Genomic DNA, 25,244 nt, shown 5'->3' with positions numbered 1-25,244 from the left:
CCAGCAAAAAACACACAATCGACGATTTCTCAACAGCCTCGACAGCTATCGATGATCTGGAAAGTGCAAAAGATATGGTGAACAGAGTGGGATTCGAACCCACGCAGATTACTCTACTAGCACCTGAAGCTAGCGCCTTAACCGCTCGGCCATCTGTCCGAATTGATCAATTGCTTGATTGATGAAGGTTTGGTGATTTGAATACAATATATTCCACCAGAAAAAGCTTGCGGGACGACGTCTTAGTCAAGGGGAACATCGGTGGACCTGATCAAAGTCGAAGCTCTGGAGGGAACTAATTCCTGTTTAGCTCAAGTTGAGTAGGCTGCATCTGTCTACCCCCTGTAACTCGAAAATCCTTTTAGTCAAATGATGATGGAGCCAGGAATTTTAAATCGACTTGGACGTGGCTACTGTATTGTGAAAATAAAATGCAGCCAGATAGCAATTCATCGACACGCAAAGTTTGCGCTGCTGTAAGGAACCCTGTGGGCGATAGAATAGAGACTGTTATTTAATAACGGGCCTCACAGACTTAAGGACTGTGCAAAAGCAACCAGAGTGCCATAATTGCAAACACGAATCGGGCATGCGTTCTTCTTTGGCGCATCGACAGTACATTCAGGGGTTAGGCCATGTTACTTACCGTTTGAGCGATGAAGAAGTCTTGCATATCCTTGAACGTAAGCTTTTAGATTTCGAGGGCGTCCTCTGAGAGGACAAGGGGAGGCGATGAAGGAGAGCTTGCGTTGGACTTGCACATGCCGGCAGCCCCGTTCTCCAGGCCTGTTCCTCGTAGGAGGCACGCCTTGATCGATGTACCGGATCGCAGATTTCTCATATTAACCCTATAGTACAATGTCTGATTTTGAATTCGTACTGGGCTCGGTGTTGAGTACATTTACACAAAATACCGAAAATTGCCGATGGGAGATCAGAGAGTCGCACTTGCGGGGAGCCAACCTGCCTCGGCCCGTCACCTGCACGACCGATTCGAAGCAGTACTTCGGCAACTTCACAAAACGAATAGCCTTGAGATATAACAAACAATTCGTTCAGCCTTGCTGGTGCATTTCTCTATTCCCACACTTTTGTATGTACATATAATATGGCGCACAGCACCACGAGAATCGTAGACGACAAGCCAGCTAGCCAGCTAGCTGAAGCATACGGCAGCAGCTTGCCATGGGCTGAGCCGAGCTGGTATGTCTATCTATGCAATCGAACAGGGTCACCACATTAAAGCTCACAGGTACACCGGCCGTCCATCGCCATACTACGAAGACAGCCACCGAAAACTACGCGACTACGTCCGAGCCTGGTGCGACGAAGTACGTTCCCTCCCAACACACCAATACATCGTCTAATAACCCCAGAACATTTCCCCCTTTAGCGAAGAATGGGTGCAGTCCGGCGCCGTCGACCCTGCAATCTACGCCAAATGCGCATCCGCCGGCCTCCTCGTCCCCATCGCCTTTGGCAAATCCATTCCAGCACAGTACTCAAATTATCCTATCGCGGCCGGCATCAAGCCAGAGGACTGGGACGGCTTTCACGACTTCATCCTATGGGACGAACTGATCCGCGCCGGGCCCATCGCTAGCATCTTCATCGGCCTCGTAGTCGGCGCGCCGCCATTGCAAAAGTTCGCCTCAGGGGCGCTGCAGCAGAAGATATTCCCCGAAATCCTGTCTGGCGAGAAGAGAATCTGCCTCGCGGTTACCGAGCCCGATGCCGGCTCCGACGTGCGCAACATCAAGACCACGGCGGAGAAGACCGCAGACGGGAAACACTACGTGGTGAACGGGAGCAAGAAGTGGATCACTAACGGCATGTTCAGCGACTACTTCATGACGCTTGTGCGCACGGGCGGCGCAGGCGCAGGCGGCCTATCCATGCTGCTGATCCCGCGCAGCGAGGGCCTGCGCACGCGGAAACTCGAGGTTGTGGCGGGCCCGCTGAGCGCAACCACGTACGTGACGTTCGAGGACGTCAAGGTGCCGGCGGAGTACCTGATTGGTGCCGAGGGCGAGGGGTTCAAGCAGACGATGGTCAACTTCAACCACGAGCGGCTGTGGATTGCGTTTCAGGCGATCCGCGGGTGCAGGGTAGCGCTGGAGGATGCGTTTAGCTGGGCGATTAAGCGCGAGGCGTTTGATAAGACGCTGATTGAGCAGCCGGTTGTGAGGAATAAGTTTGGGAATTGCGGGAGGATGGTGGAGAGTTTGCAGGCGTGGACCGAGCAGATTGTCTATGAGCTGGAGAATCTGAGTGATGCGGATGGCGCGCGTTTGCTGGGTGGGACGACGGCGCTGTTGAAGGTGGAGAGTGGAATGGTCTGCAAGTACGTCGCAGAGGAGTGTTTGTAAGTTTGAGGATTTCAACTGCCTTTTTTGGATAGTGCTAACGTCGTTGCAGAAAGATTATGGGCGGACTGGGCTTAACCAAGACAGGTCAGGGAGCGAGGATTGAGGCCTTCTACCGTGCGGTCCCTAGCTACACAGTACCTGGTGGCTCTGAAGACGTACTGATCGATCTTGGGGTAAGAGAAGCGTTGAAGTTGCATAAACAAGCGCAAAAGCTGAAGGCAAAAATTTGATTTGACGGTCACATCATTCTCTAAACTACGGGTATATGTGCGAAAGTTGCCGTGGGTTTAATCATGTTACATACTAGTACAATTATCGTATCCGTCCCATGACGTTCTTGCTGAAGAAGCTTGATCTTACGTCGGTTCTCCGAAGCACTTGCATGACGCTCTCGAGCTCTGCTTCGTTGGGATTCCAAATGGCCCGGATCGCCTCCCACGCACTCAAGGTGCGTTCTTGGTCTGTGCATCGTTTGAATGCCTTCAAAGCTGCAATGACGGCCAAGCTCGAAAGCCATGTGCGGTCCGCTGAGTTTGCCAAAGCCTGTAGGAATTGGGCCCACACTTTCTCGAGTTTGTCGGGTGTCCAGGAAGAATACCGCACGCCGCCAAAGGAGCCGAAACCGTGGAACATGACGATGAAAGTAGTGCCCTCGACAGATACAGAGTTATACCGCATTTCCTGCAGCAGTTCATTAACGCGATCAATGTCTCCAGACACAGTGGAATGATGTCGTATGAGTAGTGAATAGGTGCGCGGGTTGGGAGAGATTGGCGCATATTCCTGCAGCTCGTTCAATTCCTCCATCTTATCTTCACGTTTGAGTCGTCGGGCTTGATGAGTAAAGTGTAAACCTACTGCTCGACGATCCCGCCAATTGTTCATGAAGAACCTATGACCTGGCGCAGACGGGTTCTTGGCGGCATGAAGTCTCTTCATCCGCTCGAAGACGTGCTCTGCAGCTGTAGGTTCGCCAGCACGAAAGAGAGCAGCAATGACGGCGTTCATAACCACGGTGTCGACGACATCGTTGGCCTCCACAAGATCTTGGTAGGCCTGCCTGACGCCATTGCCATTCCGCAGCACACCGTAATAGTACAGCAATGAGACTCTGAAATGGCGGTGTAGCTTGAGCTTGCGCACTTGCAACTCCTTCAGGAACGTCTCAGCCAGGGTGTACTTCCCTGCCTTGACAGCCACGTCGAAGAGAACATTCAGCGTCACAAAGCCGCCCTTGACGCCAGCGCGGTGCTCCATGTCGCGCCACGTGTGCAGTGCCGATGCGACATCCTCTTCAGACACAGTGCCCATGCTGCGACCGGCGAAATAGACGGCTGTAGTCCATTCAGCCTGGTTGATATGTATGTGTGCACTCTTCATATCGTCTAGTATGGAGGTAAAACGCTGCATAGCTGCGAGGGACGGGCGTTCGACAATGGACAGGTGGTGTAGCAGGGTTCGTATGGTATCTATGTCGAGGTACACGACGCCTGGTGCGGGGAGCTTCTTGTACATGTTGAAGACTTCTTCGTGGGGCGACTCGTCATTCTCGAGCATTTTCTTCAGTTTTCGTATGTTGTAGGAGTCAGTGACCTCGCGGACAGGCCACGGCTCGTGGTTGTCGCCTACATTCCATACCAGCGGCCCACCATCGTCCACCAGATCGTCATCCTCCGGCCGCGTGTCGACTTTAATCCCGTAGTAATCCACCATGGCTTTGAGCTCTTTCTTTGCAAATTCGCTTGCCCGGTCAAGAGGACCCTCATGTTGCGCTCGCGTCTTCAAGCCTCGACGAACAGGGTGGCGGTCATGGTCTATACCGTGGTTCTGGCACGTCTCTTGTTGCCGTGATAATCGCGGGATGGCGTTGCGCAGCGTGTGCATCTGCCTTGCGTGCTTCTGACAGGAGCCGGCGCGCACGAGGGCCCGGATGAAGGCAGCCTCCATAAGATGGTCCTTGGTGGTGCCTGAGGGCGTGGCATGGCTCATTGCGGCATGGTTGAAGCTGCGCCGAGAGCCCTTGGTTTGCTGTAAGACGGGACATAGAAAGGTGAGGAACGGCGCTGGATGCTGCGAGACGGCGGAGGTCCGATCGAGGGTGCGGAGGAGGGACATGAGATTTCGAGCATCGTGTTCGGTAGCAGCGGCGTCGGGCAGGTTGTTCGGAACCAATTGGTCAGAGCAGCCCCATTAGAGACTCTGTGGCAATGAGCAGGGAGCGTGACGGCGGGGACAATGCCGCGAGGAGGTGTAGCGTGGAGTGCAGCGCGTCGTTGGAAAGATTTCGTGGGTCTTGGCAAACTCCCGGCCGGAGCTTTTCGAGGCGTCGACGAACATGCCCTGCATCGCATCACCACCGCCATTGCGCCTTCGTCCGGCCAGTCGCTCTTGCCTCACGCCCTTCCACCCCTGTCTGCATGCAGTAGGAACGACCGGTGCATCAGATCCTCCTCCGCGCCACGCATCAGGCACTCCCCCACGCACCTCCGCCCGCCATGGGCCGCTACAACCTCGCTCCCATGCGCGTGCGCTCTACGGCAAAGGCCCTCTACGATGCGAAGCGCATTCCCAGCCTGCCCAATTGGTATGACATCGTTGGCGACATCCCTACCAGCGAGACACTGGCCCGTCCGGTCCTGCGCGCGCCGATAGTGAAGGGCGCAAAGAAGGCCAGCAAGCTGTTCAAGCCGCTGCCCATCGTATACCCGGAAGACAAGCTGCGCTCCGAGTTCTTCGGCGACCACCCGTGGGAGCTGGCACGGCCAAGACTGGTGGTCGAGGACTCGGGCAATGATTCCAAGGGCTACGACTGGTCGCGCATACAGCAGAAGGGGAAACAGCTAGATGGCGAGAGGTATGGCTATCTGTACAGCTGGAAATCCACAAGCTCTAACATCCAGCAGCGTCGTACAGCGCCAAATGTGGCTCATGCAGAACCAGCGCATGTCCCAGGCCTCCGCATACGACAAGGCCCGCCGTGAGTTCTACCAATACCGCCACTTGGCAGAAGTCCGGACACGCATCGCAAAGGAAGAAGCCATGCACGTCGGTGCCTACTTCGGCAAGGGCCCGCTCGAAGTCGGCATGGAGCTCGAAGACAAGGCATGGGAGAACTGGAAGGCGTGGGCCAACGAGCAGATCGAGGCGGAGCAGAGTATGCGTGCCCAGATGTTCTCTGGGCCACAGAACGAAGACTCAGGCGTCAGCGACCTGAGCGAAGCCGAGTTCGACGACGCCGTTGCAGAGCTGGCCACCGTAACACCAGACACAGCATCGCCAGCGGCGCCGATTGGGGAGGCCTCTGCGCGCGCATTATAGACGCGTTGAATACATGTACTGATATTGTATGTTCGTGTAGATATATCCATCAATGCTGGCTACGAGCTGGTGAACACCCATCCATTGTCCCCTCACATGGACAACACAGCAATGAAGCGATCAAGGCACCGTCTAAAGATACAAAAGTATGAAATGATTTACCCTAATCCAACTTCAGATCGATACGAGAAGCTGGGTGCCAGCAGGCGACCTATTACGCACGCAGGCTTCCAGAGATGATGGAGGTAATTGAAGACGTTGGATCAACAAGTGCAGCTTTGAACCAGCCTTGCCCACTATTCCGAGCTACCTATGACCATCGTCTACACGATCACGTCAACCGCGCGCCACAACACATTAATATCTCAGGTACATTGCACTAACGCCGCTCACACACGTATCACATGCTCGCCACAATGCAGGTACAATCTGTACTCAACCTGACCTCAGGGTGCACGCCCTCCAAGACCACGCTAGAACACGCATCGAATGCGTGGTATATTGCATGCACGCAAGTATTTAGCACAGCGATTGTGGCTGTCGAGGGGATTGCCGCATGCAGCCACCTCGCAAGCTGCAGGATGTATTAGTACTACCATAGTCCGGGCTCGGCGGGCATGAAGGCGCATTGCGATATGACGGCCAAGTATCGCGAGATCACCACCGCGACATGCTAGCGAAAATAATAGCTGGATGCGCCCGCTGCGATGTGCAGTTTAGCGCATGCGAAGCGGAGTTGAGGCTCTTCGTCCCCGGGGTACAAGGCGGCTAAATGGCGTGTTCAAATTGGGTCATGTGTATATTCCCAGTCCACAACGCTTGGCTAATCTAAGTGAGAACCCTGTATGCAAGCCTCGCAAGGTGCTCGGGAAGTATGGTCCCGCAAATCCTTTCAGGACCTTTCAGGAGCCGAATGTCCTCGCGAGATTGGCGTTACTCGAAAAGCCGCGACAACGTGGTCGTTGAGATGCGCCAGGGCATTGGTGCTAGGGTGCAAGAGGGTACTTTCGGTTGCGAATACGGGATATGTGCCGCGGTGCGGGAGGGACATATCGTGCGCCGCGGAGCCGGCTGGGGGACGGGTGAAGGATCAGGAGAGTATTGCTTCCCATTGGTTATATCTGCTGAACATAGCAAGCCATCCTGGTCAGCTGCTGAGCCTCATCTCGGCACGTCAGTCTTGGGGTAGTGCTCACACTTTGTAACGGGCCGCCAGCACCGCGATGTATGCTCGAAGCGGTAAGCCCTGAGTGGCGATCAGACATATGAACACCAAGGGCAATGTAGGCATAGACGGAATCGTTATATAAAAGAGGTCGAGTACTTCTTTGTTGTACTCACCAGCCTACAACTTCAGGTCGCGAGCTCCAAATCACTTCAGACTCTACAGTCAAGCAAGATGGTCCACCTCACGTCTCTTCTCCTAGCCACGGCTGCCGTCGTGGGCAGCGTTTCTGCTGCGCCAGCGCCTGACGCCAACCCCTGGGAGGGCAAGGATCGCCACGTTGTCTCCAGCTATGGCAAGAAGCTTGACGAGACCATCGCAGCGTTCACTGCCCAGAACGATACTCTCAACGCGGCCCGCACCCGTACCGTCGCCGAGAAAATCTCGACCTTCACATGGATCACATCTCGCGCTCATCTTAGCAACATCACATCCACCATCGCCGAGGCCCGTCAGCAGAAGAAGAAGGGCAAGGATATGGTTGTCGGGCTTGTCCTTTACAACCTCCCGGACCGTGACTGCTCGGCTGGCGAGTCTGCCGGCGAGCTGAGTCTCGACAAGGACGGATTCCGGATCTACAAGTCCCAATTCGTCGACCAGTATGCCAAGCTGGTCAAGGAGGCCAAAGACCTGACCTTCGCCATCGTCCTCGAGCCTGATAGTCTCGGCAACGCGGTCACCAACCAGGGTATCGCCGGTTGCGCAAAGGCTACGCCCTTCTACGAGGAGGGCATCGCGTACGCGATCTCTAAGCTGCAAGCACCCAACCTACACCTGTACATCGACGCCGCGCACGGCGGCTGGCTGGGCTGGGCCGACAACCTGCAGCCGACGGCCGACGTGTTCGCGCGCGTCCTTGCCCTCGCAAAGAAGCGCGACTCCAAGGCCAAGATCCGCGGCTTCGCAACCAACGTCAGTAACTACAACGGCTTCAACGCCAAGGTGCGCGAGAACTATACCGAGTGGTCGCCCTCGTGGGACGAGTCGCACTACGCGACTGCGCTCGCGCCGTTCCTCGAGACCGCCGGCCTGCCCTCCAAGTTCATCATCGACCAGGGCCGAGTTGCGCTGCCTGGCGCCCGTGAGGAGTGGGGCGAGTGGTGCAATGTCGAGCCTGCAGGGTTTGGCATTACGCCGACGACGAAGACGGATAACCCGCACGTGGACAGTATCGTGTGGATCAAGCCCGGTGGTGAGAGTGATGGCAGGTGTGGGCTTGCGGGTGCGCCGGCGGCGGGAGCCTGGTTTGACTCGTATGTGCAGATGCTGGTCAAGAATGCTGACCCGCCGTTGGAGCCGACTTATAAGAAGGCCTAGATTGGAGCTGCAGTTGTAGAAGGGGGTTAGATGTGATCTCTCTGCTAGAATTATAGAAGTACGTGCATGTTTTATAATCTATCTGCTATGTCTACCTAGTGACACAACCACAAGCCTCCGAGTCCTGACAGTCCAGTCACGCAGACCATCTCAACACTCACGCCTACTTTCCGAACCGGAACCAAGCCGAGTTGGCATGAGCTTATTCAGGAGGCCTGTGAAACACCAGGTGGCGGCGTCGAAGTGACGATGTGGGACTGTGGAGGTCCTCAACTCAACAAGACACTGGTGTGAGTAGAGAGAGATGAATATGGCATCCGTCATATGTCTATCATCTTGAGACAACTGATTCACGTCTTGATATAAGTAGCTTCAGATCAGCTAACGCTGCTTGCTCGAACTTACAGCCGCCCCGAGCATGGTATGAATTTTCTTACAACGAGAGACATCAAAGCTGAAAGGCACTCTATTCATGATGTCGACTTTCAGTTGACCGAGCTGGATTATCTTGTCCCTCTCGGACTTGCTGCAGACCTTCTCGGTGATGTAATTTGGTCCATGATCTTGCGCGACAATGCATCGTCGGATGCACTCTTGGGCGGCAGCAGCTCCACTCTTTGTACACTTATCACATGCTTGTCCTGGTCCTCTGCTCCTGCAGGCACCCTTACCTGTCTTACAAGGTGGACACCTGTCCCGCGCCCCAATTTTCGCGTGGAGAGTGAAGAGATCGATGGGGACCTGATTGAGGTCTGTGTTGTTGTCATCGACAGCCTGAACGCGCCATGCACGAACGATTGTACCGTCCTCCTGCTTGTGGTCGTATAGGGCTACTTTGTTGACGAAAAGTCTCCAGTGACGGAGCTTCAAAAGTTCCAAGACCAATGAACTGACATAAAGTCAGGGCGCGTACTCCGGCGCAGTAGTATCTTAGTGTAATATATTGTTACAGTTGGAATATATAAAACGATTCAGGATCGGACTTGAGGCCTCGCCGATTTCTACAGCGACGTCCTCCAGACCGAGACAGGTAAGGCCATCGATGTCAGCAGGCTGGGAGAGTTTCGCGGAGGTTTCTTCTCGGATCTAAGTAGCGGCAGTGGCCACGCGACGCTTCTTCAGAGCTTTGGGCTCCCCTAGAGTAGAGCACTTCTGGGTCCCTGGCTTTTCCATGCCTTTGCCCTTGCCCTGCTTGCTTGCGGAAGCCGGGTCATCGTCGAGCTCTCCAGCTTCGTCCTCAGCGGAGTCTTCTCCTGGTGAACTGTCCTTATCGGGTAAGAACTCGTCATCTTCGTCGTCTACGGCCTTCTTCTTCGCGGAAGCCTTTGCTTTGCCTGCACACGTAGTGGCAGAGGTAGCGCTTCTAGTAATGGCTCAAGTAGCACGCGGAAGCATGTTCAGGTTGAAGTGGTTCGCGAAGGACGTGTCGCACGTAGAGCTGTGCGGATTGCTAGGAATTGAACGGACCGGCTGCGAAGTGTGGATGAGTTGGGCAGAAACGGATGCACTTTGAAGTTGTGTGAACAGTGAAATATTCATATGATTTAGCTGAGCGGCCGGGGAAGGGAATATTTAGAAATGCCGCGTGAACGCGGAGCAGTGACTAAGAAGTGAAAGTAGAGCGGAGAAAGTTTGCGCTGACTCTTTGCTGCGCCCAATAGCGTTCTTGTTGAATGACAATCCGGACGGCTTGCGCTGAAAAGGAACCGGCCTGCTAAAAGAGGGCTATCTTGAGCTCCGACTGAACGATATATATACAGACATTGGACAGACAGCAAAGATTCTCTTTCACTTCGCACGTTGAAAGCGAAAGCATGAGTAACACCTCATGCAGCACATGTAGCACGAACACACTGCGTTTGTCGACCATTCTTTATTGATTGTTCTGTGATTGTGGGGTAATTACGTCGTTTGTCTGGAAACACGCGCGGTCACCCGTTAAGGCCGCTTTGCGTATCTGAGTATGGATGTGGAGTAGCGGTGAGTGCCTGATCAGGCCTATGACTTCTAATAGCTTCCAACCATCTAAGCAAACAGAGATGTTCTGCGCGAGACGTAATTCGTTGCATGAGGAAACCGTTGTGTGAGCAACCGGATTTGGCATTACTCCAGACAGCATAACCTAGCGCGGTTGCGTACCTGCCACCTTCCATCAAATCACCCATAGCACCCAAGTAGCTTCTCTCCCAGGCTTCTTTATTGTAAGGAAAAACCGATACAATTGATCAACCGTCCACACCATGCGCAGCACCATCGACGACCAGTTCTGCGACGCGCTGGATGCAGCCTACAAGCTCTACAACGAGGATCGCCTCCTGGAGTGCCAGAGGGCAGCCATAGACATTCTCGAGGACGCCGCCATACCAAGGTATCATCGAATGAAGGTCCTCATTCTGCTCGCATCTATACTAGGTGACTGGGAGGAGGCCAATCAGTGTCGTGAGGACGCTTGGGCGCTGTACAATCTAGTGCGACGCTGGCGGCCTGCAGGCAACGACTTGGAAGTCGACAAGGCCCTTGACGAGATATTGGTTCAGCTGGAGGACCTTGACAATGCGCTTGAAGAGGATGCGCCGGAGGAATGGAGTCTTGCGGAAGTACAGGAGTCTGTGGAGGACGTAATTCACAACGCCGAGGACGACATCGAAACTACCAGGGAGCAGCTCGAGGTTCTCAACATGGCCGAGGACGAAACCGCCGATGCTGAGACCGAAGTCAAGCCCACGAAGCCGGCTGCTCTCACCTTCCCGGCAACGACGGAGACCAGCAAGGTATCAGTACGTGACAAGTAGCTTCGAGTCAATACTCACTGACATGTTATCAGCGTAACAAGAATTCTTGAAGTTCGATCTTGCAGCTTCGCAGGCTGAGACCAAGGACACGGAAGCTGCTGATCTCCCTCCCGAACCGCGGACTCCCTTCGGCAGTATCTCCTTCGCCGACGCCGCTAGGTCTGGCTATGCACCGCTAGAAGGTACGTATCTTTCGATCAGTGTGACACTCATATGCTGATAAGTACGATTTAGGCAAGGTGGTAAAGAAGTAACTTTGTAGCCACATACGTCCAGGTCGCTTCCGGATAGACTCGTTGGATCTGAAGTGGCTATGGCCAACCACCTGCACATATATTGTTGCGGGCCTGTTCACCTTTTCGTAGCCGCCTCGGGAGCACCTTGGACGCTCATGGATGCAGAAAGACTAGTTGCTCGCTCGCTAGTATCTGTACCTTTAGGTTACAGGGTTGGAAGGCTGGACTAAAGCATGGAGATGTAGGCAACATCTGTAGAAGATTACAGGCTGATCATGGATAAGACTGGTCACTCTCTATCTTCTCCTATATGTGGTGGTAATAGCATGATACTTATTACCGATGAGTAAATCGGACGACTACCTGAAGATCGTCATGCATCACATGCACATACCTACCTCGAACGGATTCGAGAAGCGCCATAGGCCATGAATGTAAACGTAACCAGTCCGGGAGACCCTGTCGGACACTATTGCTCGAATCTTGACCGGCCCTACGTCTGTACAGGCTGACCCAGTTCGGAACGGACCCGAGGGTAAGGTATGACATGGGTGTACTGTACTCGTAGGCCGGGATATGCAGTGTGGATCTTCGCATTATGATGCGTGGACCTGCGCCTGAGGAATCAGTGAAAATCCACATGTTGAATGTGCAGCCATGTCAAGATGTGAGCGGCCCAGCCAGAGCGCCACAAGGCAATGATGACTGGCTGATCGTCGACGGCTTCTCGAAAAGCAAATCCTCGGCCTTCGCTGGCGATGTCTTGAATTTTAGGACGATGTAAGTGGTGAGAGGTTCGGGGTCTGGGCCGGCGTCAACGGAATTTACAAGCCACATGCTACTACCCATGGAGGGAAAGCGGGCCTTTGTATGAAGCTAGCATACCGTGTCTAGGCGCACCACTGCACCGGAGCCTGTGCAGGAGAAGATTTTGGTAGCTGGAACGTGCTGTTGATGAGAACGATGCTTGTATGGTGGCAACCAGTCGGTTGTGCGTCGGGTGTCTTCTGGGGATAAGGATACCCCCGAGTGTCAAGCAATTGGTGGGGACCGAGGCCGAATGAGACGAGCCACATGTAATATGTAAGAAGGACGGGTGTGGAGTCTACTATCACTGTTGCGTTTCCAGCACCGGTACTAGCCTCTCCCAGGCGGCGCGATTCGCGGTCAGTCTTCAACCACTGTTAAATGTCAATCCGAGATCGTTTTCATCCATACATGGAGTGATCCGGGAATGCGGTAGGGTCCACCATGCGCGTAAACGTGGGAATCAGATCAGTAATGGTCAGAGAGACCTTCATCGGGGACCAATTCGGATAGTGTAGCAGGCTACCCATGATGTACACGCCACGCGGCCACGGTAATACCGCGTTCTGGCAAGCATTCGCAAGCATTGACGGAGGATCAAAAAGCTTCGTGTCGTATCAACGCGGGCTGAGAGATGTTCGCCAAGCCCCACGTTTCTCCACACAGGGTGCTCATTGGTCAGTCTGAGCTGATGCCGCACACGGACACTGTTGCTTCACGCTTGACCAACATCGTTCTTCGGGACGCGCGAGGTCGACAGCTGCCGCGCCTAGTAAGCATTGTGGCGCCTCTGGGCTTGCAACAGAAGGTGATCGTTTGCAAAGCAAGCCGTCTCGGCTGTTGTGATTTTGACTGCGTGCTCGTGTGACGAGCTCTGATTGGCTGCAACCAAATGCTCCTTTCACTACCTAGGTAGCCAAGCCTTCGTAGTGAAGCTTGAGCTGCCTGTATATAGCTTGTGCTTATGCCCAGCTTCTGCATCCAACTCAGGTTCACAGCCGCTTTTGCATTCAAGCCTCGTTTAATTTCTTGGTGCGGTCTCGGCGAAGCTTCATCACAATGGCTATCAAGACAGCCGGTGGGAACAGTGCGTTCCATAACACTGTCAATGACTTTGCTCACATTGAAGACGTGAGAAGACTCTGAGTCGCCTTTGAAAGGGTTTCACTAACATTCGTCAGCCAAATGAGCGTCGTCGTCTCGCGCTCGCGGATATCGACAACGCGCGCTTCGGCTGGTACCATGTTCGCGCCATTCTCGTCGCCGGAACTGGTTTCTTCACAGACAGCTACGACATCTTCTGTGTATCTTTGTTAGCCATCATGCTGGGTATTGTCTACAAGCAGGACAACAAGGGCGTTCTCCTCACTACCCAGGACACCGCGATCAAGCTCTCCACTTCGGCCGGTACCGTTATTGGCCAGGTCGGCTTCGGCGCCCTTGCTGATATCGTTGGACGCAAGAAGATGTACGGTCTTGAGCTGATTCTCATCATCGTTGCAACTCTGGCCCAAGCTCTAGTTGGTGGTGGTCCTGGAGTGTCGGTTGTTGGTCTCATCATCTTCTGGCGTGTCCTCATGGGTATCGGTAGGTTTCCACATCAGCATCCAACAACGACAGCTCTAACAATCGCTAGGTATCGGTGGTGACTATCCCCTTTCGTCGATCATTACGTCAGAATTCGCCACCACGAAGCACCGAGGAAAGATGATGGCTGCTGTCTTTAGCATGCAAGGTTTCGGCCAGCTTGGTGGTGCAGTCGTCATGGTTTGCTTGACCGCTGGTTTCAAGTCCAAGCTTGATAAGGCCTCCTCGTACGCCACTTGCACTGGCGAGTGCCGTATCGCTGTTGACCAGATGTGGCGCGCGTTGATCGGTATTGGCATCGTTCCAGCCGTCTGTGCCCTCTACTTCCGTCTTACCATCCCTGAGACTCCCCGTTACACTTTTGATGTCGCCCGTGACATTGAGAAAGCCAACGCTGATGTTAAGCACTACATCTCTGGCAAGAGGGGTGAGGGCGAGGTTGATGAGATCATGGCGGCCACCACCCGTCAGGCATCCGTTGCTCAGCTTGAAGTTCCCAAGGCCTCATTCAGAGATTTCTGCCGCTTCTTTGGCAAGATCAGGAACGGCAAAATTCTCGTCGGAACTGCCATGTCATGGCTGTTGCTTGATGTAGCCTTCTATGGTCTCGGCCTGAATGCCTCTACTGTCCTCCAGGCGATTGGATACGGCGGTGGTGCTACTGTTTACCATAAGCTCTACAATCTGGCTGCTGGCAACTGCATTCTCATCTGTGCTGGCGCCATTCCTGGATACTGGCTGGCCGTTGCAACCATCGATACCGTCGGCCGTAAGATCCTCCAGCTTGTTGGATTCATTATGCTCACCATTTTGTTCCTGATCTGGGGTTTCGCCTACCACCACCTAAGTGGCCATGCCATGTTGGCCATCTACGTTCTCATCCAGCTCTTTTTCAACTGGGGCCCCAACACCACCACCTTCATCGTTCCTGGGGAGATCTTCCCCACTCGATACCGTTCAACCTGTCACGGCATCTCCGCCGCATCTGGGAAAATTGGCTCCATCATCGCCCAGGGTGCCATTTCACCTCTCCGCACCCGTGGCGCTACCGCAAAGCAAGCCAACCCATGGCTCAACCACGTCATGCAGATCTTCTCTGCTTTCATGTTCGCCGGTATCTTCACGACCTTACTGATACCTGAGACTAACCAGAAAACCCTCGAGGACCTTTCAGAGGACTGGGATGTATGTATACCCGAACTTCCTCACGCGAGGCTTCAAGCTGACATAGCACAGATGGGTGATGAGAGTATTACCGGCGCTCCTACACACAATAAGAGTGCTGAACGTGGTAGTGATGAGGAGCCCAAGATTTAATGGCGGTCTGAAAAGCTTTTGCACCAACTTCGTTAGATATCCTTTCTTTTAGCAGAACCATGTATACCATCATGCATCCGAACCTACTGCTTTGACAGCCAAAAGAGAGGCAAAACACACATGCAGAAGTATTAATTTGGCGCTTCATATAGGCCTTTTTCCCCCAACGACTGTGGTGGTTCAGTGTCCAGGTTGCTAGCGCCACGCTAGTCCTCATTTCACGACCCCTCTTCAGCACATCAGGGACTGACCTGAGATACTCAGCTTTGTATATTGCGCAGCTACTCTATATACTCCACCCGAGCACGTCCAACCAGCTATTGATATTTTAGTTGTACTCAGACCATCTCCATCGCAGCCAATGTGTTCCAGAACCACTACTACATGACTATGTTCAAGCTCATACACTGCAATAGAAAGGATACTTTGTGAGACTATTAATCGGTCCTACCCGATGCTGCATCTCACCAAGTGGCTGTTCGGATATGCTTCGGTGCAGCATGATGTCCAGTATCTGTGTCAAGCGCTTGGTACCTGCCAGATACATATGATTAGACTCCGCTGACGGTACCTCGGCAGCATTATCTCGCACAATGCTATGAAGTCGGCTTACCGGTTTCAGTATGCGGGGTGTACGAAGTATGCACCAATGCACTGTAAGATATCACAACACCAATTAAATCCTGTTGCGTGAGGCGGATGCGGTTCATGGATGAGCTTGCTGACAAAAGGTCAAAGTTGGAGCTCACGCGATGTCGCCATACATGCAAAGGCTCGCAACAGGCAGGAGCTTACAAATGTAGCTGTTTACCAAGCAAGACCCCACTCACTCAGGCTACAAAGGCGTCCCTTCACTTGCGGATTATTGCTCGGATATCTGGAATTTGATACCAATCATGGCCGCTAAAATACAACCCCTACGTACTGCGCTCATCGGACTGTCGTCTACGGCGGCTACTTCTTGGGCTGCCGTAGCCCATCTCCCAGGCCTCCTCTCAGAGACAGGCAGATCCAAGTTTGTCATTAAAGCGCTTTTAAACAGCAGTGTTGATGCGGCGAAGTCTGCCATAAGCACGTACAAACTTCCAGGCGACACCAAAGCATACGGCTCGCCAGAAGAACTTGCCGCGGACCCGGACATCGACCTGGTCATCTGCAATACAAGGGTTGACAAGCACTACGAGACAATCATCCCCAGTATTCGCGCAGGCAAGGATGTGTTTGTAGAGTGGCCGATTGCGGGTAAGAAAGAGCATATTGAAGAGATAGTTCAGACGGCGAAGCAGAGCGGATCTCGTGTCGCGGTAGGTCTACAAAGACGGGGGAACCCAATCGTTTTGAAAGTAAAGGAGCTGGTGAGCGGCCGTGACGCGAAGCTGGGGACGCTGCTGAGTGCAGATGTACGACTTCATGGCGCCTCGAATGACCGCGAGATCCTGCCAGCTGGGCTCCGGTACTTCACCCAGAAAGAGATCGGCGGCAATGTCATAACCATCGGCATTGGACATGGTACGTATTTCTTTCCCTCTCATTCCACACCGGCTCATAACACAAACAGCGCTCGACACCCTCCTCGCCGCCATCGGCGACCTCGAGCCCTCCACAGTGCAATCCAAGTCGCAAATCCAGCGCCCAGAAGTGCGTATTCGTGACCCCTCCAGCGGCGCAATCATCGACACAGTCACCTCTGACGTTCCTGATCTGCTCTCGTTCAACGCCCAGCTCAAGCCATCCCCTCACACAGCTCCCAACGCCACCCTCTCCTTCTTTTACCGCCGCGGCCAGTCGTTCCCGGGCACTCCGGCACTGACCTGGACGCTTAACTTCCAGCATGGAGAGATCAAGGTCGAGTCGCCTACATCTGGATTTCTCGAGCCGGGGCCTAAAGATGAGCCTATCACGATCCACGTGCACCGGTATGATGATGATAGCGTCGAGGTGGTCGAGTGGAACTGGAGCCCCGAGCAAGCAGTGCTGCCCCTTTCTGCGCGATCTGTGTCAGCGACTCTGTTTGCTTTTGCGGATGGAAGGCCTGCAGGAGAGGGATGGGTTAGTGTTGACGATGCGGCGAGGCGGGCAGTGGTGATTGAGAAATTTCTCAGTGTTTGAATTAGGTAGTGCGCACTTTATGAGTATCATAGGAATCGAAATTTATGACATGGCAGGGCACCAAATGCATATCTAGTGCTGTACATGCAGTGCAAGGCGACCTAAAATGGGCCTACGAGTTGCTTTCAAATGCCATGAACAACATGATGCTCTAAATAAACCATGATGATGTGATAAGTCGAACGCTGTTTCGATACCACACTCAGGCCTATAAACGCCATACCCAATGATCAAAAGAAAGTGGAATTGCGTTTCGACACCACTCACGGGTGCTCGTCTTTCGCTGCGCCTGTCGCCTCCTCGACTCGCTCCTGGATCAAATCGACTTGCTTGACCGGATGTAGTAGTACAGCGGGCAGGCACATCCGACCCTCGCCTGCTAGCTCCTCCTCCTCGCCGCCATCATTATCGACTTTATATCCCATCCACCTTTTCCACAGATTTGGTGCGAAGCCGGCGTGGTAGTACCAAGTTGTGCCGAGGAAATTGTGCTGTCGCTCGTCTGAGAAGACAGACAGCCTGGCGCCGCCAGAAGCGCCGTTTCGTCCATTGTTAAAAATGGCAGCGAGATATTGTGTCGGCCACTTGCGGTCGACGTAGACCGGGTGCGGTGCGTAGACAGCCTTCAGACCGTGATGCAGAGCGCAGGAGCCGGGCCACATCTCGCTGAACATGGTGTGGCGGAAGCGAGACTGTTCGCGGTGCATGGTTTCAAGGAGGCGTCGCGATAGGCGACCGGACGTGTTGATAGCGGTTCGACGTGGCGGGAGTCCATTCTTCTTATCGTAGCCGGTAACGTCTTCGTTTAGGATCCAATTCGTTCGATCTGGATCGAACAGTGGGTTGAATACAATGAGATCAGCTGGTTCTCCTACCCCCCACTCGTGTTTGTCCTCCATCAGAGTATGCGGCGGAATAACGTCCTCGTCGATCTCGATGTCGGGGTAGTCTTGGGGCTTCTCTGCACCCCAGATGTGCTTTTCTGGCTTTTGCAACTCAGGCTGAGCAACGTGTGGGTTCGGTGGCAGGTGCGATGACCATATGTTGGCTTTGCTGTTTGTGCCATGTTCTGTCTGTACACGCACCATGTGGGTGAAGTCCTCCCAAGAACCATGTACAGAAGGGACGTAGAAACGAGCGTTTCGTTCCCACAAGCCTTTGCGGGGCTGTGCCTCAGTCCACTTTGAGACTTGTTCGAACAGATGGTAGTAGTGGCCCGTGTAACGAACATCCATTTCCCAATGCCAAAAGTACTCAAACTCAGGGTGCTGGTGCGCAAAATATGTCACAGGCATGAAAGTCGAACGGTACGCGCCATGAACAGGCAGGCCACGGTACATGGACTCCTCTACACCGCCATAGATGAGACCCATCTGTCGTTCGGACCACAGAGTACCCATGCCGGCAAACTCCGCTGGCAGTGACTTGCTCAGTACTTCTTGGTAAATGTTCTCATCCGCCCATATCTGCTTGTTGTCATCCTTGACGTGGATAAGGAAATGGACTTGGTATTCACCACCGGACGCGAGCGTAAGTTCAGATATCATAGATCGCAGATACATCAGATCTTCATCATCGTACTCGTAGTCCCACCATGTGCGAATGAGTACAGCAGTTCGTGAAAGCAGCTTGTTGTGGGAAGCCTTTGGTTGTTGGCGAATCGTATCGGATAAGGGGTCGGTTTCGGTGTTGTTATCAATCTTCGACTCGGCATCGAGCTGTCGCTTCTGAATTGCCATGGCCTGGAATGCATCTTCGCGAATCTTCGGCGGCTGCTTGAAGCGCCCTTTGTTCTTTTCAATGCACCGGCTCACGGCCCCGCCCCACTTGACGTTTCGGTAGTCAACTTCAGGGGTGGCCTCCCAAACCTTCTCAATTCCCTCGCGGTCGCCCTCCATGCCAGCGCCAGTACCTCCCCTCTTTTTGCTGTAGCCTAGACCATATGGCCCCAAGCGCCCGAACCGCTCGAAACAGACGTCGTTTCTCAGGCCCAGCAAGTCATAGCTCCCCATGACGTTGTCAGGCATACCCTTGGTCACGCCGTTATATGCTCGCAGTCCTGGAATTGCAACAGTATCCTTCTCGTCTAGATAGCATGTCTCGACGGGACCATACTTCTCCACGTAGCCAGGAGTGTTGTAATCGGGGTACGGATTGAAGAGTACGGAGTCCGGAATCTTTGCGCCGTCTGCTCTCTTCTCCTTAAGTGTCCCTTTGGCCTCTGCTGGAGGAAGCTCAGGGTCAATATCCTCCTTGGTAGGATATTCTGGTACATTCTCCTTGCGGCTGACCAGCGTCCGTATGCCGCCATGATAACGCTTCAAGAACGGAAAGCTCTCCCATACTGGTGGCGGAGGAGGCGACTTGTACAGTTTGAGTTCAGTATTCCGTATCGAGTCCCAGCTGCTGTGCAGGAGAAACCACATGAACAAGACCAGTGTACTTGCTATAGCCAAGCCAAAGTACCGTGTGAAGGCGCGGGGATTGCGGTAGCTGTATGCGCTGACCGATGGTTTGGAGGGCGTTTTTCGATGCGTTCGCGACGTGTTGCGGTTTGATGTCAGAGGTCTGGTCTCGTGTGGGTTATTCGGGTTTACGTCGTAGGCGCCGGAAGAGGCTCGTGACGAGTACGGACTCGATGCGTCGGAGGATGTGTAGCTGTCGTCATCGTCGCTATCGTAACGCTTTTCATTGCCTTCGCCGTCTTCGAGGTCGCGGTCCACTTGGTTATGGCTCTGTGGTTTCCGTTTCGCGACCGAGAGCTGAGGCCTGAAGCCCAGCATTGTCTGTGTGGCTACACGTGATTCTAGCTTTATTGCATTCGAGAGCACTGGATTGTCTCTGGCGTGGTAGCGTGGGCGCGATCAAGGGCGGCCAGGAATGCGGAGTGTGGATAATGACGTCTGCGACAACAGAGAAAGTGCTAGACAGGTGTCTTGCTACCAGGAAAAAGTTGTTCGTAACAATGCGTGAAGAGAGCGTCGTAGCGCGGTGAGATTGTACAGGATCATCGCCTAGAAGTGGTTGAGTTGAGCCTCAGCCAAGGACCAAACAACTGGCGTTGCTGGGGTTGCGGCGCCGGCAACACGGCAGCTACGGCTCGTGTCAAGCCACCCCTCTCCTCTCCTCCACTCCCCACAAACCATTGCGACCACATTCAGGTATCCTTGGCTGAAACATACCATACACAGACTGAGCAGTCGCCCACTTAGACAGCATGGCACAATGAGCGCGTCCATCCCTAATATACTGCACCTAACCACATCCGACCAGCCACCGAGCAAGACGCAGCATCATGCACAAAGGACCAATAGTCTTACTAGGGCTCGCTTTCATCAGAGTGCATGACGTGTTGGGTCCGACAATGGTGTTGAAAGGCTGCTCAAACGCACCTGGTTGCATCACGTCGCTAATCCCTCAAACCAGCCCGACTCTGTTCGTCCAAATCCTTCACTTCGTCCCACAGAGCGCTAGTGTCCATATCCATCTGCTCATAGATTTGTTTCTGTTCATTGTGAAAGCCTGGTCGCTCATGAGAGGAGCTGGTGAAGTATAGTTGGTAGAGGCTAAGCGACCACTGACTGATCCAGCTGCAGTCCGGCTTGTACACTAAGGTGAGCACTGGTTGCGATTTCCCACGGGCAGGGCACATATTAACGTCTGTTACTTTATCGGCTTGACACTACTTGTGGAAGTCTTCAATAAGCTGAGAGCCGAGAAGATGAAGAAGACGAAGATCCGCCCTGTCTACGAGAAATACTGCAGAGCATGCAACCAAGTTCAATCCCGAGGCAAAAGTCTCACGTTTGCCAGAAGGCCAAGTCATCTCTTCATCGGAAATTATGAGGATGCTTAGCCTAGGGTGACTGCCTTAACAACCTGCGCCCATTCACCTTTACTCCCCTGGTACCTTCCTGGCGCAGGCCCATCCCACAGGCTCGCCAACACAACACGATCCGTCTGCTCTCCTTCCCACGGCTGACGCCCATGCTGCGCAACAACATTGTCAAAGACCAGTACATCGCCTCTCTGCCACTTGTGAAGCACACGGATCTCTTCCGTAATATCCGCCAACTTCTTTAGGTACTCATCTGGTATGGGCGTTCCATCACCGTACAGTTGCTGCGTGACGTTTCTGCGGCTTGAATTGGGCGCGTCGGGGGCAAGAAAGTTCTTGTAATACGCCGCCAAGCCCGTGAAGAGCGATGGCTGTTTGGTAATAGGATGCGTACGGATAGCGGGTAGGTGATGTGTCAGAACGAGCGTCTGGTCGCCATCAGCCCACTCCCAAGATGTGTGGCCTTCGCGGTTGTAACGTCGGATCTGCGCCTCGACTTTGGCCTTGCGAGTCGGCGCGTCATCGCTGTCAATGATCTCTCTGCCGAACGCTTGCTTGAGCGTTGAGCCGCCAGCGTATTGCTGCTCGACTTTGTAGGTTACGCGGCTGAGGATGCCTTTCGTTGCTAGAGCGTCGATGAAGTCTGGGATCTCTTGTTTGGCGCGTTGGAACAGCTCCAGGGAGGACGATATCGGGGTCTCACCCCCGACGGTCGGTGCGCGGTGGCTGTAGAAGACAATGTACTCGGGAGCGTGTGGCACCTGCGGTGACTCGTTGTGATTGTAGATGAGAACTTCTTTGGGAGCTTCGTTGGCAGGCGCAACGTTCGGCGCAAGAAGTGGTCGGTCAACCACAATTCCAATTATCTCATGCGGCTTCCATCGAAACGCGTGAGCAAATTTACTGAAATCATTGGCGTTATGGATTGGAAGATCACGGAATAAGAGGGCACCGTGATGAGCAAGCTTCTGAGTCAGCGTGCCTTTACCCTGTAGCGATTCGACTGTGGAGATCACATCGTCCAGAGTAGGTGCTTCAGCGCCGTGATACGAAGCACGAAGAGCTAGAGGAGAAACAGTGTCTGCTGCGTGCGGACTTCCAAGTGTCCGCTGATTCGAGGATGGCAAGGTGAATGCCTCGAAAACGATGTCAGGAAGGGCAGCGGATTGAGAGCTGACTTCTCTGAAAGTCTGTTCATATGTTGAAATTGCCATGTTTGGTGCTAATTCACTTAATACGTAACAGCACACGCTGTTGAGTATAAATATCCCAGCTTATCCGTATTGCGGTCCGTCATACTTCTGCGTGATCGGCACCCAACTTGCCCCGCATATGGCATCAATATGCTGCGATACCCCGCGGATATGGCGTGATTTAATAGCAAACGTGTGAATACAGTGCATATACACTACCTTATAGTTTGTATGTCAAACTTTTCTTGTACGTATCATCTGCCGTGCGCGGTCTTAATTCGGAGCTTCAAAGTGACCATCAACTAAGAAGACTATCATCTTGACATCATTCTAGCGTAGAGCAGTAAGATGACCACTGTTAGGCAAAATCAAAAGGACGACGTCGATATCGTCGACGTCGAGAGTGGCCACCATCCAGCAAATACATCGTCAGCGCTCTCAGGAAGCCGTGTTAAGATACCATTCCGCCGGTCCACTCTATTTCAGATCCTCGTTGTGGGGATCTGCGCCTTTTGCGCACCAGGCATATGGAGCGCAATGAATGGCCTGGGGGTAGGCGGCTCGCAATCGCCAGATCTAGTCAACGCTGCCAACGCGCTCCTCTACGCGTTCATGACAGTGACCTGCTTCCTAGGGCCGTGGGTTACGAATGCGATCGGATTCAAATACACTCTTGCAATCGGGTCTTTGGGTTACCCTTTGTACGCTGCTGGCCTATATGTCAACAACAGGTTTGGTGACGAGTGGTTTGTGTATGTCGGCGCGGTAGCATGTGGCATCAGCGCAGGTTTTTTCTGGAGCGTCGAGGGAGCAATTGCAACCGGATATCCTGAGAGCCACAAGCGCGGCAGATATATCGCAACATGGTTCACTTTCCGCAACTTTGGCAACATTATCGGTGGCGCCGTTTCGCTCGGAATCAACCACAAGGTCAATCATCGAGGTAAGGTGGGATATCAGACCTATTGGGGATTTATTGCCATACAATGTCTGGGATTCTTCTTTGGACTCCTGCTTTCGAACCCGGAGAAAGTCGTCCGTGACGATGGAACAACAATCAAAGCACCGAGGGGCATTGGCTGGAGGGTTGAAGGGAAAGAGATGTGGACACTACTGAGAAGCCGCCCTATTTTGTTGTTGATACCATTGTTCTGGTATTTCGGTTGGATTCAAGCGTATCCTGGGACTTATCTCGCAACGTATTTTACCGTGCGCTCGCGAGCTTTGGGAAGCTTCATGTCGGCAGTCGTAGGCACGCTTGCTACGTGGCTTGGAGGCTCCCTTGTTGATCTTCCCTGGCACAAAAGCAGGCAGGTCAGAGCCGTGGTCACGTACGCCTTGATTGCATCTCTCAACTCTGCGACCTGGATATGGGCGGTCTATATCCAAAATGAGTATCGGCAGACACGGCCAGTACTCGATTGGGGCGATCAGAAGTCTTTTGGTCGAGGTTTTGGCGTATACATGTTTGAGCGCATCAGCCTGGGCATGGTGGAGAATTACATTTACTGGTGTATTGGCAACCTGTCAGACTCTCCTGGGGATCAAATTCGGTACAGCTCTCTATTGCGAGGAATCGAGACAGCTGGCGTGGCAGTCGGTTTTGGGGTACAGGCTGTCCCAACAACTCTTATTGCGACAGCGAGCATCAATTGCGGCCTGTGGTTCTTCGCACTACCCTTCAGTTATTTTGCGACCAGGCAAGTGGTGGCGAAATTCGACAAACTTGAACAGGCAAGAGCTTGAGTCTTTTGGGCAGTGCAGCTTACCGTCTGCACATGCAGCCGCGAATAGTGCAGGTCAGAGGTGGGTGTGACGCACCGGTGTGTGCGGGGAGTGGAGCGAGCGCTGACGTCTGCACTCGGATGACAACTGTGGGGAACTAGGATGATGAAGAATGAATCATATTGTGTAGTTCTATCGAGCTATTCCCGAGCACGAGCCACTAAGGCACGTAACAACAACCAAGCACACTACATAGAGACGTTCCACCGCAACAGACAGTACCTCGACATCTTGCGAGCCCCGCAACATCGACACAGATACGATACAACACCGCAGCAACATTGCAAGACTCAAGGAGGAAGCTGTTCAAAATGGAAGATTCGAAGCCCTTCATCTTCTACGACATCGCTTCGTCACATGAGCCACGCTCTTTCGCGCCGAACCCCTCCAAAAGTCGCTTCGCACTGTCCTTCAAGCGGGTGCCATTCAAGACAGCTTTTTTTGACCTTCCAGATATTCCCAATGTCCGCCAGGGTCTTGAGTGCCCAGCCACGCGTAAATTTCATGACGGTATGGAGACGTCCTGACCAAGGCGCGCTATACTGACTTTTGTTATCGCAGGCTCCGACTACTTCACCCTGCCTATGCTGCAAGACCCCTCAGGCAAGATGATCGGTGACAGTTTCGATATTGCCAATTATCTTGAGGACACGTTCCCCACTTCAGGCGGCCAGCTCTTCCCATCAAATTCAACTCGCACTGGGCTTGACTATGAGAGCCCTCAGAAGGATCAGACAATACTCATACCTTTGACTACCAACGAAGGCGCAAAGAACGAGGACTATGCTCGCTTCAATTGGCATGTTGATGCGACATTCACCGCACATGTGGGACTTGTCGCGTACTATATGCCTTTCAAGCCTGAAGTGGAAGAGGTCACGAGGGCAATCTTCCTCAAGCGCGCAAATCTGGATTCCTGGGAACAGTTCTCCATCCAGGGCGAAGCGAGAGAACAAATCCAAGCGTCATTCAAGGAGTCGCTTACCTCCTTGGCTCAGCTGTACACAGTGCACGAAGACGGTCCATACCTCGAGGGCAAGGAGGCCAACTATGCTGATATAATCGTGGGAGGTTGGCTAAACATGCTCTTTGAATGCATGCCAGCAGACGAATGGAAAGATTTCAAAACGTGGCATGGGGGGGTGTTTGCTCGACTGCTTGATGCATTGCACGAGAGCCACTATGTGTGCAAGTAAATTATTGCACAAAGATACTGGAGTCGTGCAACCAACTCCTCCTAGGTAGAGCCCCAGAAAGTTCGATGACTGAGTTGCGAATTCTTCTTTCCATTCAGTTTACAACAAGGCGAGTTAGCAATGATGGGCCATGGTTTGACGGACAGACATCTATC

The 25,244-nt window shown here is 53.3% G+C and overlaps 11 protein-coding genes and 1 non-coding gene across 12 annotated transcripts; 8 read left to right on the top strand and 4 right to left on the bottom strand.

Moving 5' to 3' along the window:
* Positions 1-78: 78 nt before the first annotated feature.
* On the bottom strand, positions 79-159 carry C7974DRAFT_t37. The gene has a single exon. It is a non-coding gene; the product is annotated as a tRNA-Leu (tRNA).
* An 838-nt stretch (positions 160-997) lies between these two features.
* Positions 998-2,640, top strand: C7974DRAFT_134130 (acyl-CoA dehydrogenase-like protein). The gene is made up of 4 exons (XM_046135436.1): positions 998-1,203; positions 1,253-1,331; positions 1,377-2,365; positions 2,419-2,640. The coding sequence occupies exons 1-4, from the start codon at positions 1,109-1,111 to the stop codon at positions 2,597-2,599; spliced, it is 1,344 nt and encodes a 447-aa protein (XP_046000569.1). The 5' UTR covers positions 998-1,108; the 3' UTR covers positions 2,600-2,640.
* C7974DRAFT_134131 (uncharacterized protein) lies at positions 2,641-4,704 on the bottom strand. Its single transcript, XM_046135437.1, has one exon. The coding sequence runs from the start codon at positions 4,482-4,484 to the stop codon at positions 2,682-2,684; it is 1,803 nt and encodes a 600-aa protein (XP_046000568.1). The 5' UTR covers positions 4,485-4,704; the 3' UTR covers positions 2,641-2,681.
* Positions 4,705-4,864: 160 nt separating this feature from the next.
* On the top strand, positions 4,865-5,687 carry C7974DRAFT_432080 (mitochondrial ribosomal protein S25-domain-containing protein; the record flags this gene model as incomplete). Its single annotated transcript, XM_046144824.1, has 2 exons — positions 4,865-5,223; positions 5,273-5,687. 2 exons carry the CDS (start codon positions 4,865-4,867, stop codon positions 5,685-5,687), a joined length of 774 nt encoding a protein of 257 aa, XP_046000567.1.
* A 1,302-nt stretch (positions 5,688-6,989) lies between these two features.
* C7974DRAFT_134123 (cellobiohydrolase-like protein II precursor) lies at positions 6,990-8,240 on the top strand. Its single transcript, XM_046135435.1, has one exon. The coding sequence runs from the start codon at positions 7,087-7,089 to the stop codon at positions 8,227-8,229; it is 1,143 nt and encodes a 380-aa protein (XP_046000566.1). The 5' UTR covers positions 6,990-7,086; the 3' UTR covers positions 8,230-8,240.
* Positions 8,241-10,111: 1,871 nt separating this feature from the next.
* Positions 10,112-11,129, top strand: C7974DRAFT_134116 (uncharacterized protein). Its single transcript, XM_046135434.1, has 2 exons — positions 10,112-10,990; positions 11,041-11,129. Exons 1-2 carry the CDS (start codon positions 10,470-10,472, stop codon positions 11,069-11,071), a joined length of 552 nt encoding a protein of 183 aa, XP_046000565.1. The 5' UTR covers positions 10,112-10,469; the 3' UTR covers positions 11,072-11,129.
* A 1,830-nt stretch (positions 11,130-12,959) lies between these two features.
* On the top strand, positions 12,960-15,092 carry C7974DRAFT_134043 (major facilitator superfamily domain-containing protein). Its single transcript, XM_046135433.1, has 4 exons — positions 12,960-13,195; positions 13,246-13,651; positions 13,701-14,836; positions 14,888-15,092. The coding sequence occupies exons 1-4, from the start codon at positions 13,124-13,126 to the stop codon at positions 14,966-14,968; spliced, it is 1,695 nt and encodes a 564-aa protein (XP_046000564.1). The 5' UTR covers positions 12,960-13,123; the 3' UTR covers positions 14,969-15,092.
* Positions 15,093-15,864: 772 nt separating this feature from the next.
* Positions 15,865-17,077, top strand: C7974DRAFT_410497 (putative oxidoreductase; the record flags this gene model as incomplete). The annotated part of the gene is made up of 2 exons (XM_046143474.1): positions 15,865-16,477; positions 16,527-17,077. The coding sequence occupies 2 exons, from the start codon at positions 15,865-15,867 to the stop codon at positions 17,075-17,077; spliced, it is 1,164 nt and encodes a 387-aa protein (XP_046000563.1).
* A 56-nt stretch (positions 17,078-17,133) lies between these two features.
* On the bottom strand, positions 17,134-20,093 carry C7974DRAFT_388744 (uncharacterized protein). Its single transcript, XM_046141303.1, has one exon. The coding sequence runs from the start codon at positions 19,858-19,860 to the stop codon at positions 17,341-17,343; it is 2,520 nt and encodes an 839-aa protein (XP_046000562.1). The 5' UTR covers positions 19,861-20,093; the 3' UTR covers positions 17,134-17,340.
* A 736-nt stretch (positions 20,094-20,829) lies between these two features.
* C7974DRAFT_134025 (uncharacterized protein) lies at positions 20,830-22,263 on the bottom strand. The gene has a single exon (XM_046135432.1). The coding sequence runs from the start codon at positions 22,127-22,129 to the stop codon at positions 20,930-20,932; it is 1,200 nt and encodes a 399-aa protein (XP_046000561.1). The 5' UTR covers positions 22,130-22,263; the 3' UTR covers positions 20,830-20,929.
* On the top strand, positions 22,204-24,029 carry C7974DRAFT_133830 (DUF895 domain membrane protein). Its single transcript, XM_046135430.1, has one exon. The coding sequence runs from the start codon at positions 22,457-22,459 to the stop codon at positions 23,852-23,854; it is 1,398 nt and encodes a 465-aa protein (XP_046000560.1). The 5' UTR covers positions 22,204-22,456; the 3' UTR covers positions 23,855-24,029.
* C7974DRAFT_133933 (uncharacterized protein) lies at positions 24,030-25,235 on the top strand. The gene is made up of 3 exons (XM_046135431.1): positions 24,030-24,403; positions 24,455-25,085; positions 25,135-25,235. Exons 1-3 carry the CDS (start codon positions 24,205-24,207, stop codon positions 25,136-25,138), a joined length of 834 nt encoding a protein of 277 aa, XP_046000559.1. The 5' UTR covers positions 24,030-24,204; the 3' UTR covers positions 25,139-25,235.
* Positions 25,236-25,244: the final 9 nt, after the last annotated feature.

This window comes from Boeremia exigua (genome assembly GCF_020726555.1).
Source record: "Boeremia exigua strain MPI-SDFR-AT-0100 chromosome Unknown C7974scaffold_3, whole genome shotgun sequence".
NCBI lineage: Eukaryota > Fungi > Ascomycota > Dothideomycetes > Pleosporales > Didymellaceae > Boeremia > Boeremia exigua.
Note: the sequence above shows the minus strand (reverse complement) of the source record. Positions and strands in the feature narration are given on the sequence as shown.

Coding starts and splice junctions, on each gene's coding strand:
- C7974DRAFT_134130 (XM_046135436.1), top strand. CDS start 1,109: ATGGCGCACAGCACCACGAGAATCGTAGACGACAAGCCAGCTAGCCAG. Junction 1,204..1,252: donor CCATGGGCTGAGCCGAGCTG/GTATGTCTATCT, acceptor TAAAGCTCACAG/GTACACCGGCCGTCCATCGC. Junction 1,332..1,376: donor TCCGAGCCTGGTGCGACGAA/GTACGTTCCCTC, acceptor TAATAACCCCAG/AACATTTCCCCCTTTAGCGA.
- C7974DRAFT_134131 (XM_046135437.1), bottom strand. CDS start 4,484: ATGTCCCTCCTCCGCACCCTCGATCGGACCTCCGCCGTCTCGCAGCAT.
- C7974DRAFT_134123 (XM_046135435.1), top strand. CDS start 7,087: ATGGTCCACCTCACGTCTCTTCTCCTAGCCACGGCTGCCGTCGTGGGC.
- C7974DRAFT_134116 (XM_046135434.1), top strand. CDS start 10,470: ATGCGCAGCACCATCGACGACCAGTTCTGCGACGCGCTGGATGCAGCC. Junction 10,991..11,040: donor ACCTTCCCGGCAACGACGGA/GACCAGCAAGGT, acceptor TCAATACTCACT/GACATGTTATCAGCGTAACA.
- C7974DRAFT_134043 (XM_046135433.1), top strand. CDS start 13,124: ATGGCTATCAAGACAGCCGGTGGGAACAGTGCGTTCCATAACACTGTC. Junction 13,196..13,245: donor ACTTTGCTCACATTGAAGAC/GTGAGAAGACTC, acceptor AACATTCGTCAG/CCAAATGAGCGTCGTCGTCT. Junction 14,837..14,887: donor ACCTTTCAGAGGACTGGGAT/GTATGTATACCC, acceptor GACATAGCACAG/ATGGGTGATGAGAGTATTAC.
- C7974DRAFT_388744 (XM_046141303.1), bottom strand. CDS start 19,860: ATGCTGGGCTTCAGGCCTCAGCTCTCGGTCGCGAAACGGAAACCACAG.
- C7974DRAFT_134025 (XM_046135432.1), bottom strand. CDS start 22,129: ATGGCAATTTCAACATATGAACAGACTTTCAGAGAAGTCAGCTCTCAA.
- C7974DRAFT_133830 (XM_046135430.1), top strand. CDS start 22,457: ATGACCACTGTTAGGCAAAATCAAAAGGACGACGTCGATATCGTCGAC.
- C7974DRAFT_133933 (XM_046135431.1), top strand. CDS start 24,205: ATGGAAGATTCGAAGCCCTTCATCTTCTACGACATCGCTTCGTCACAT. Junction 24,404..24,454: donor CACGCGTAAATTTCATGACG/GTATGGAGACGT, acceptor TTGTTATCGCAG/GCTCCGACTACTTCACCCTG.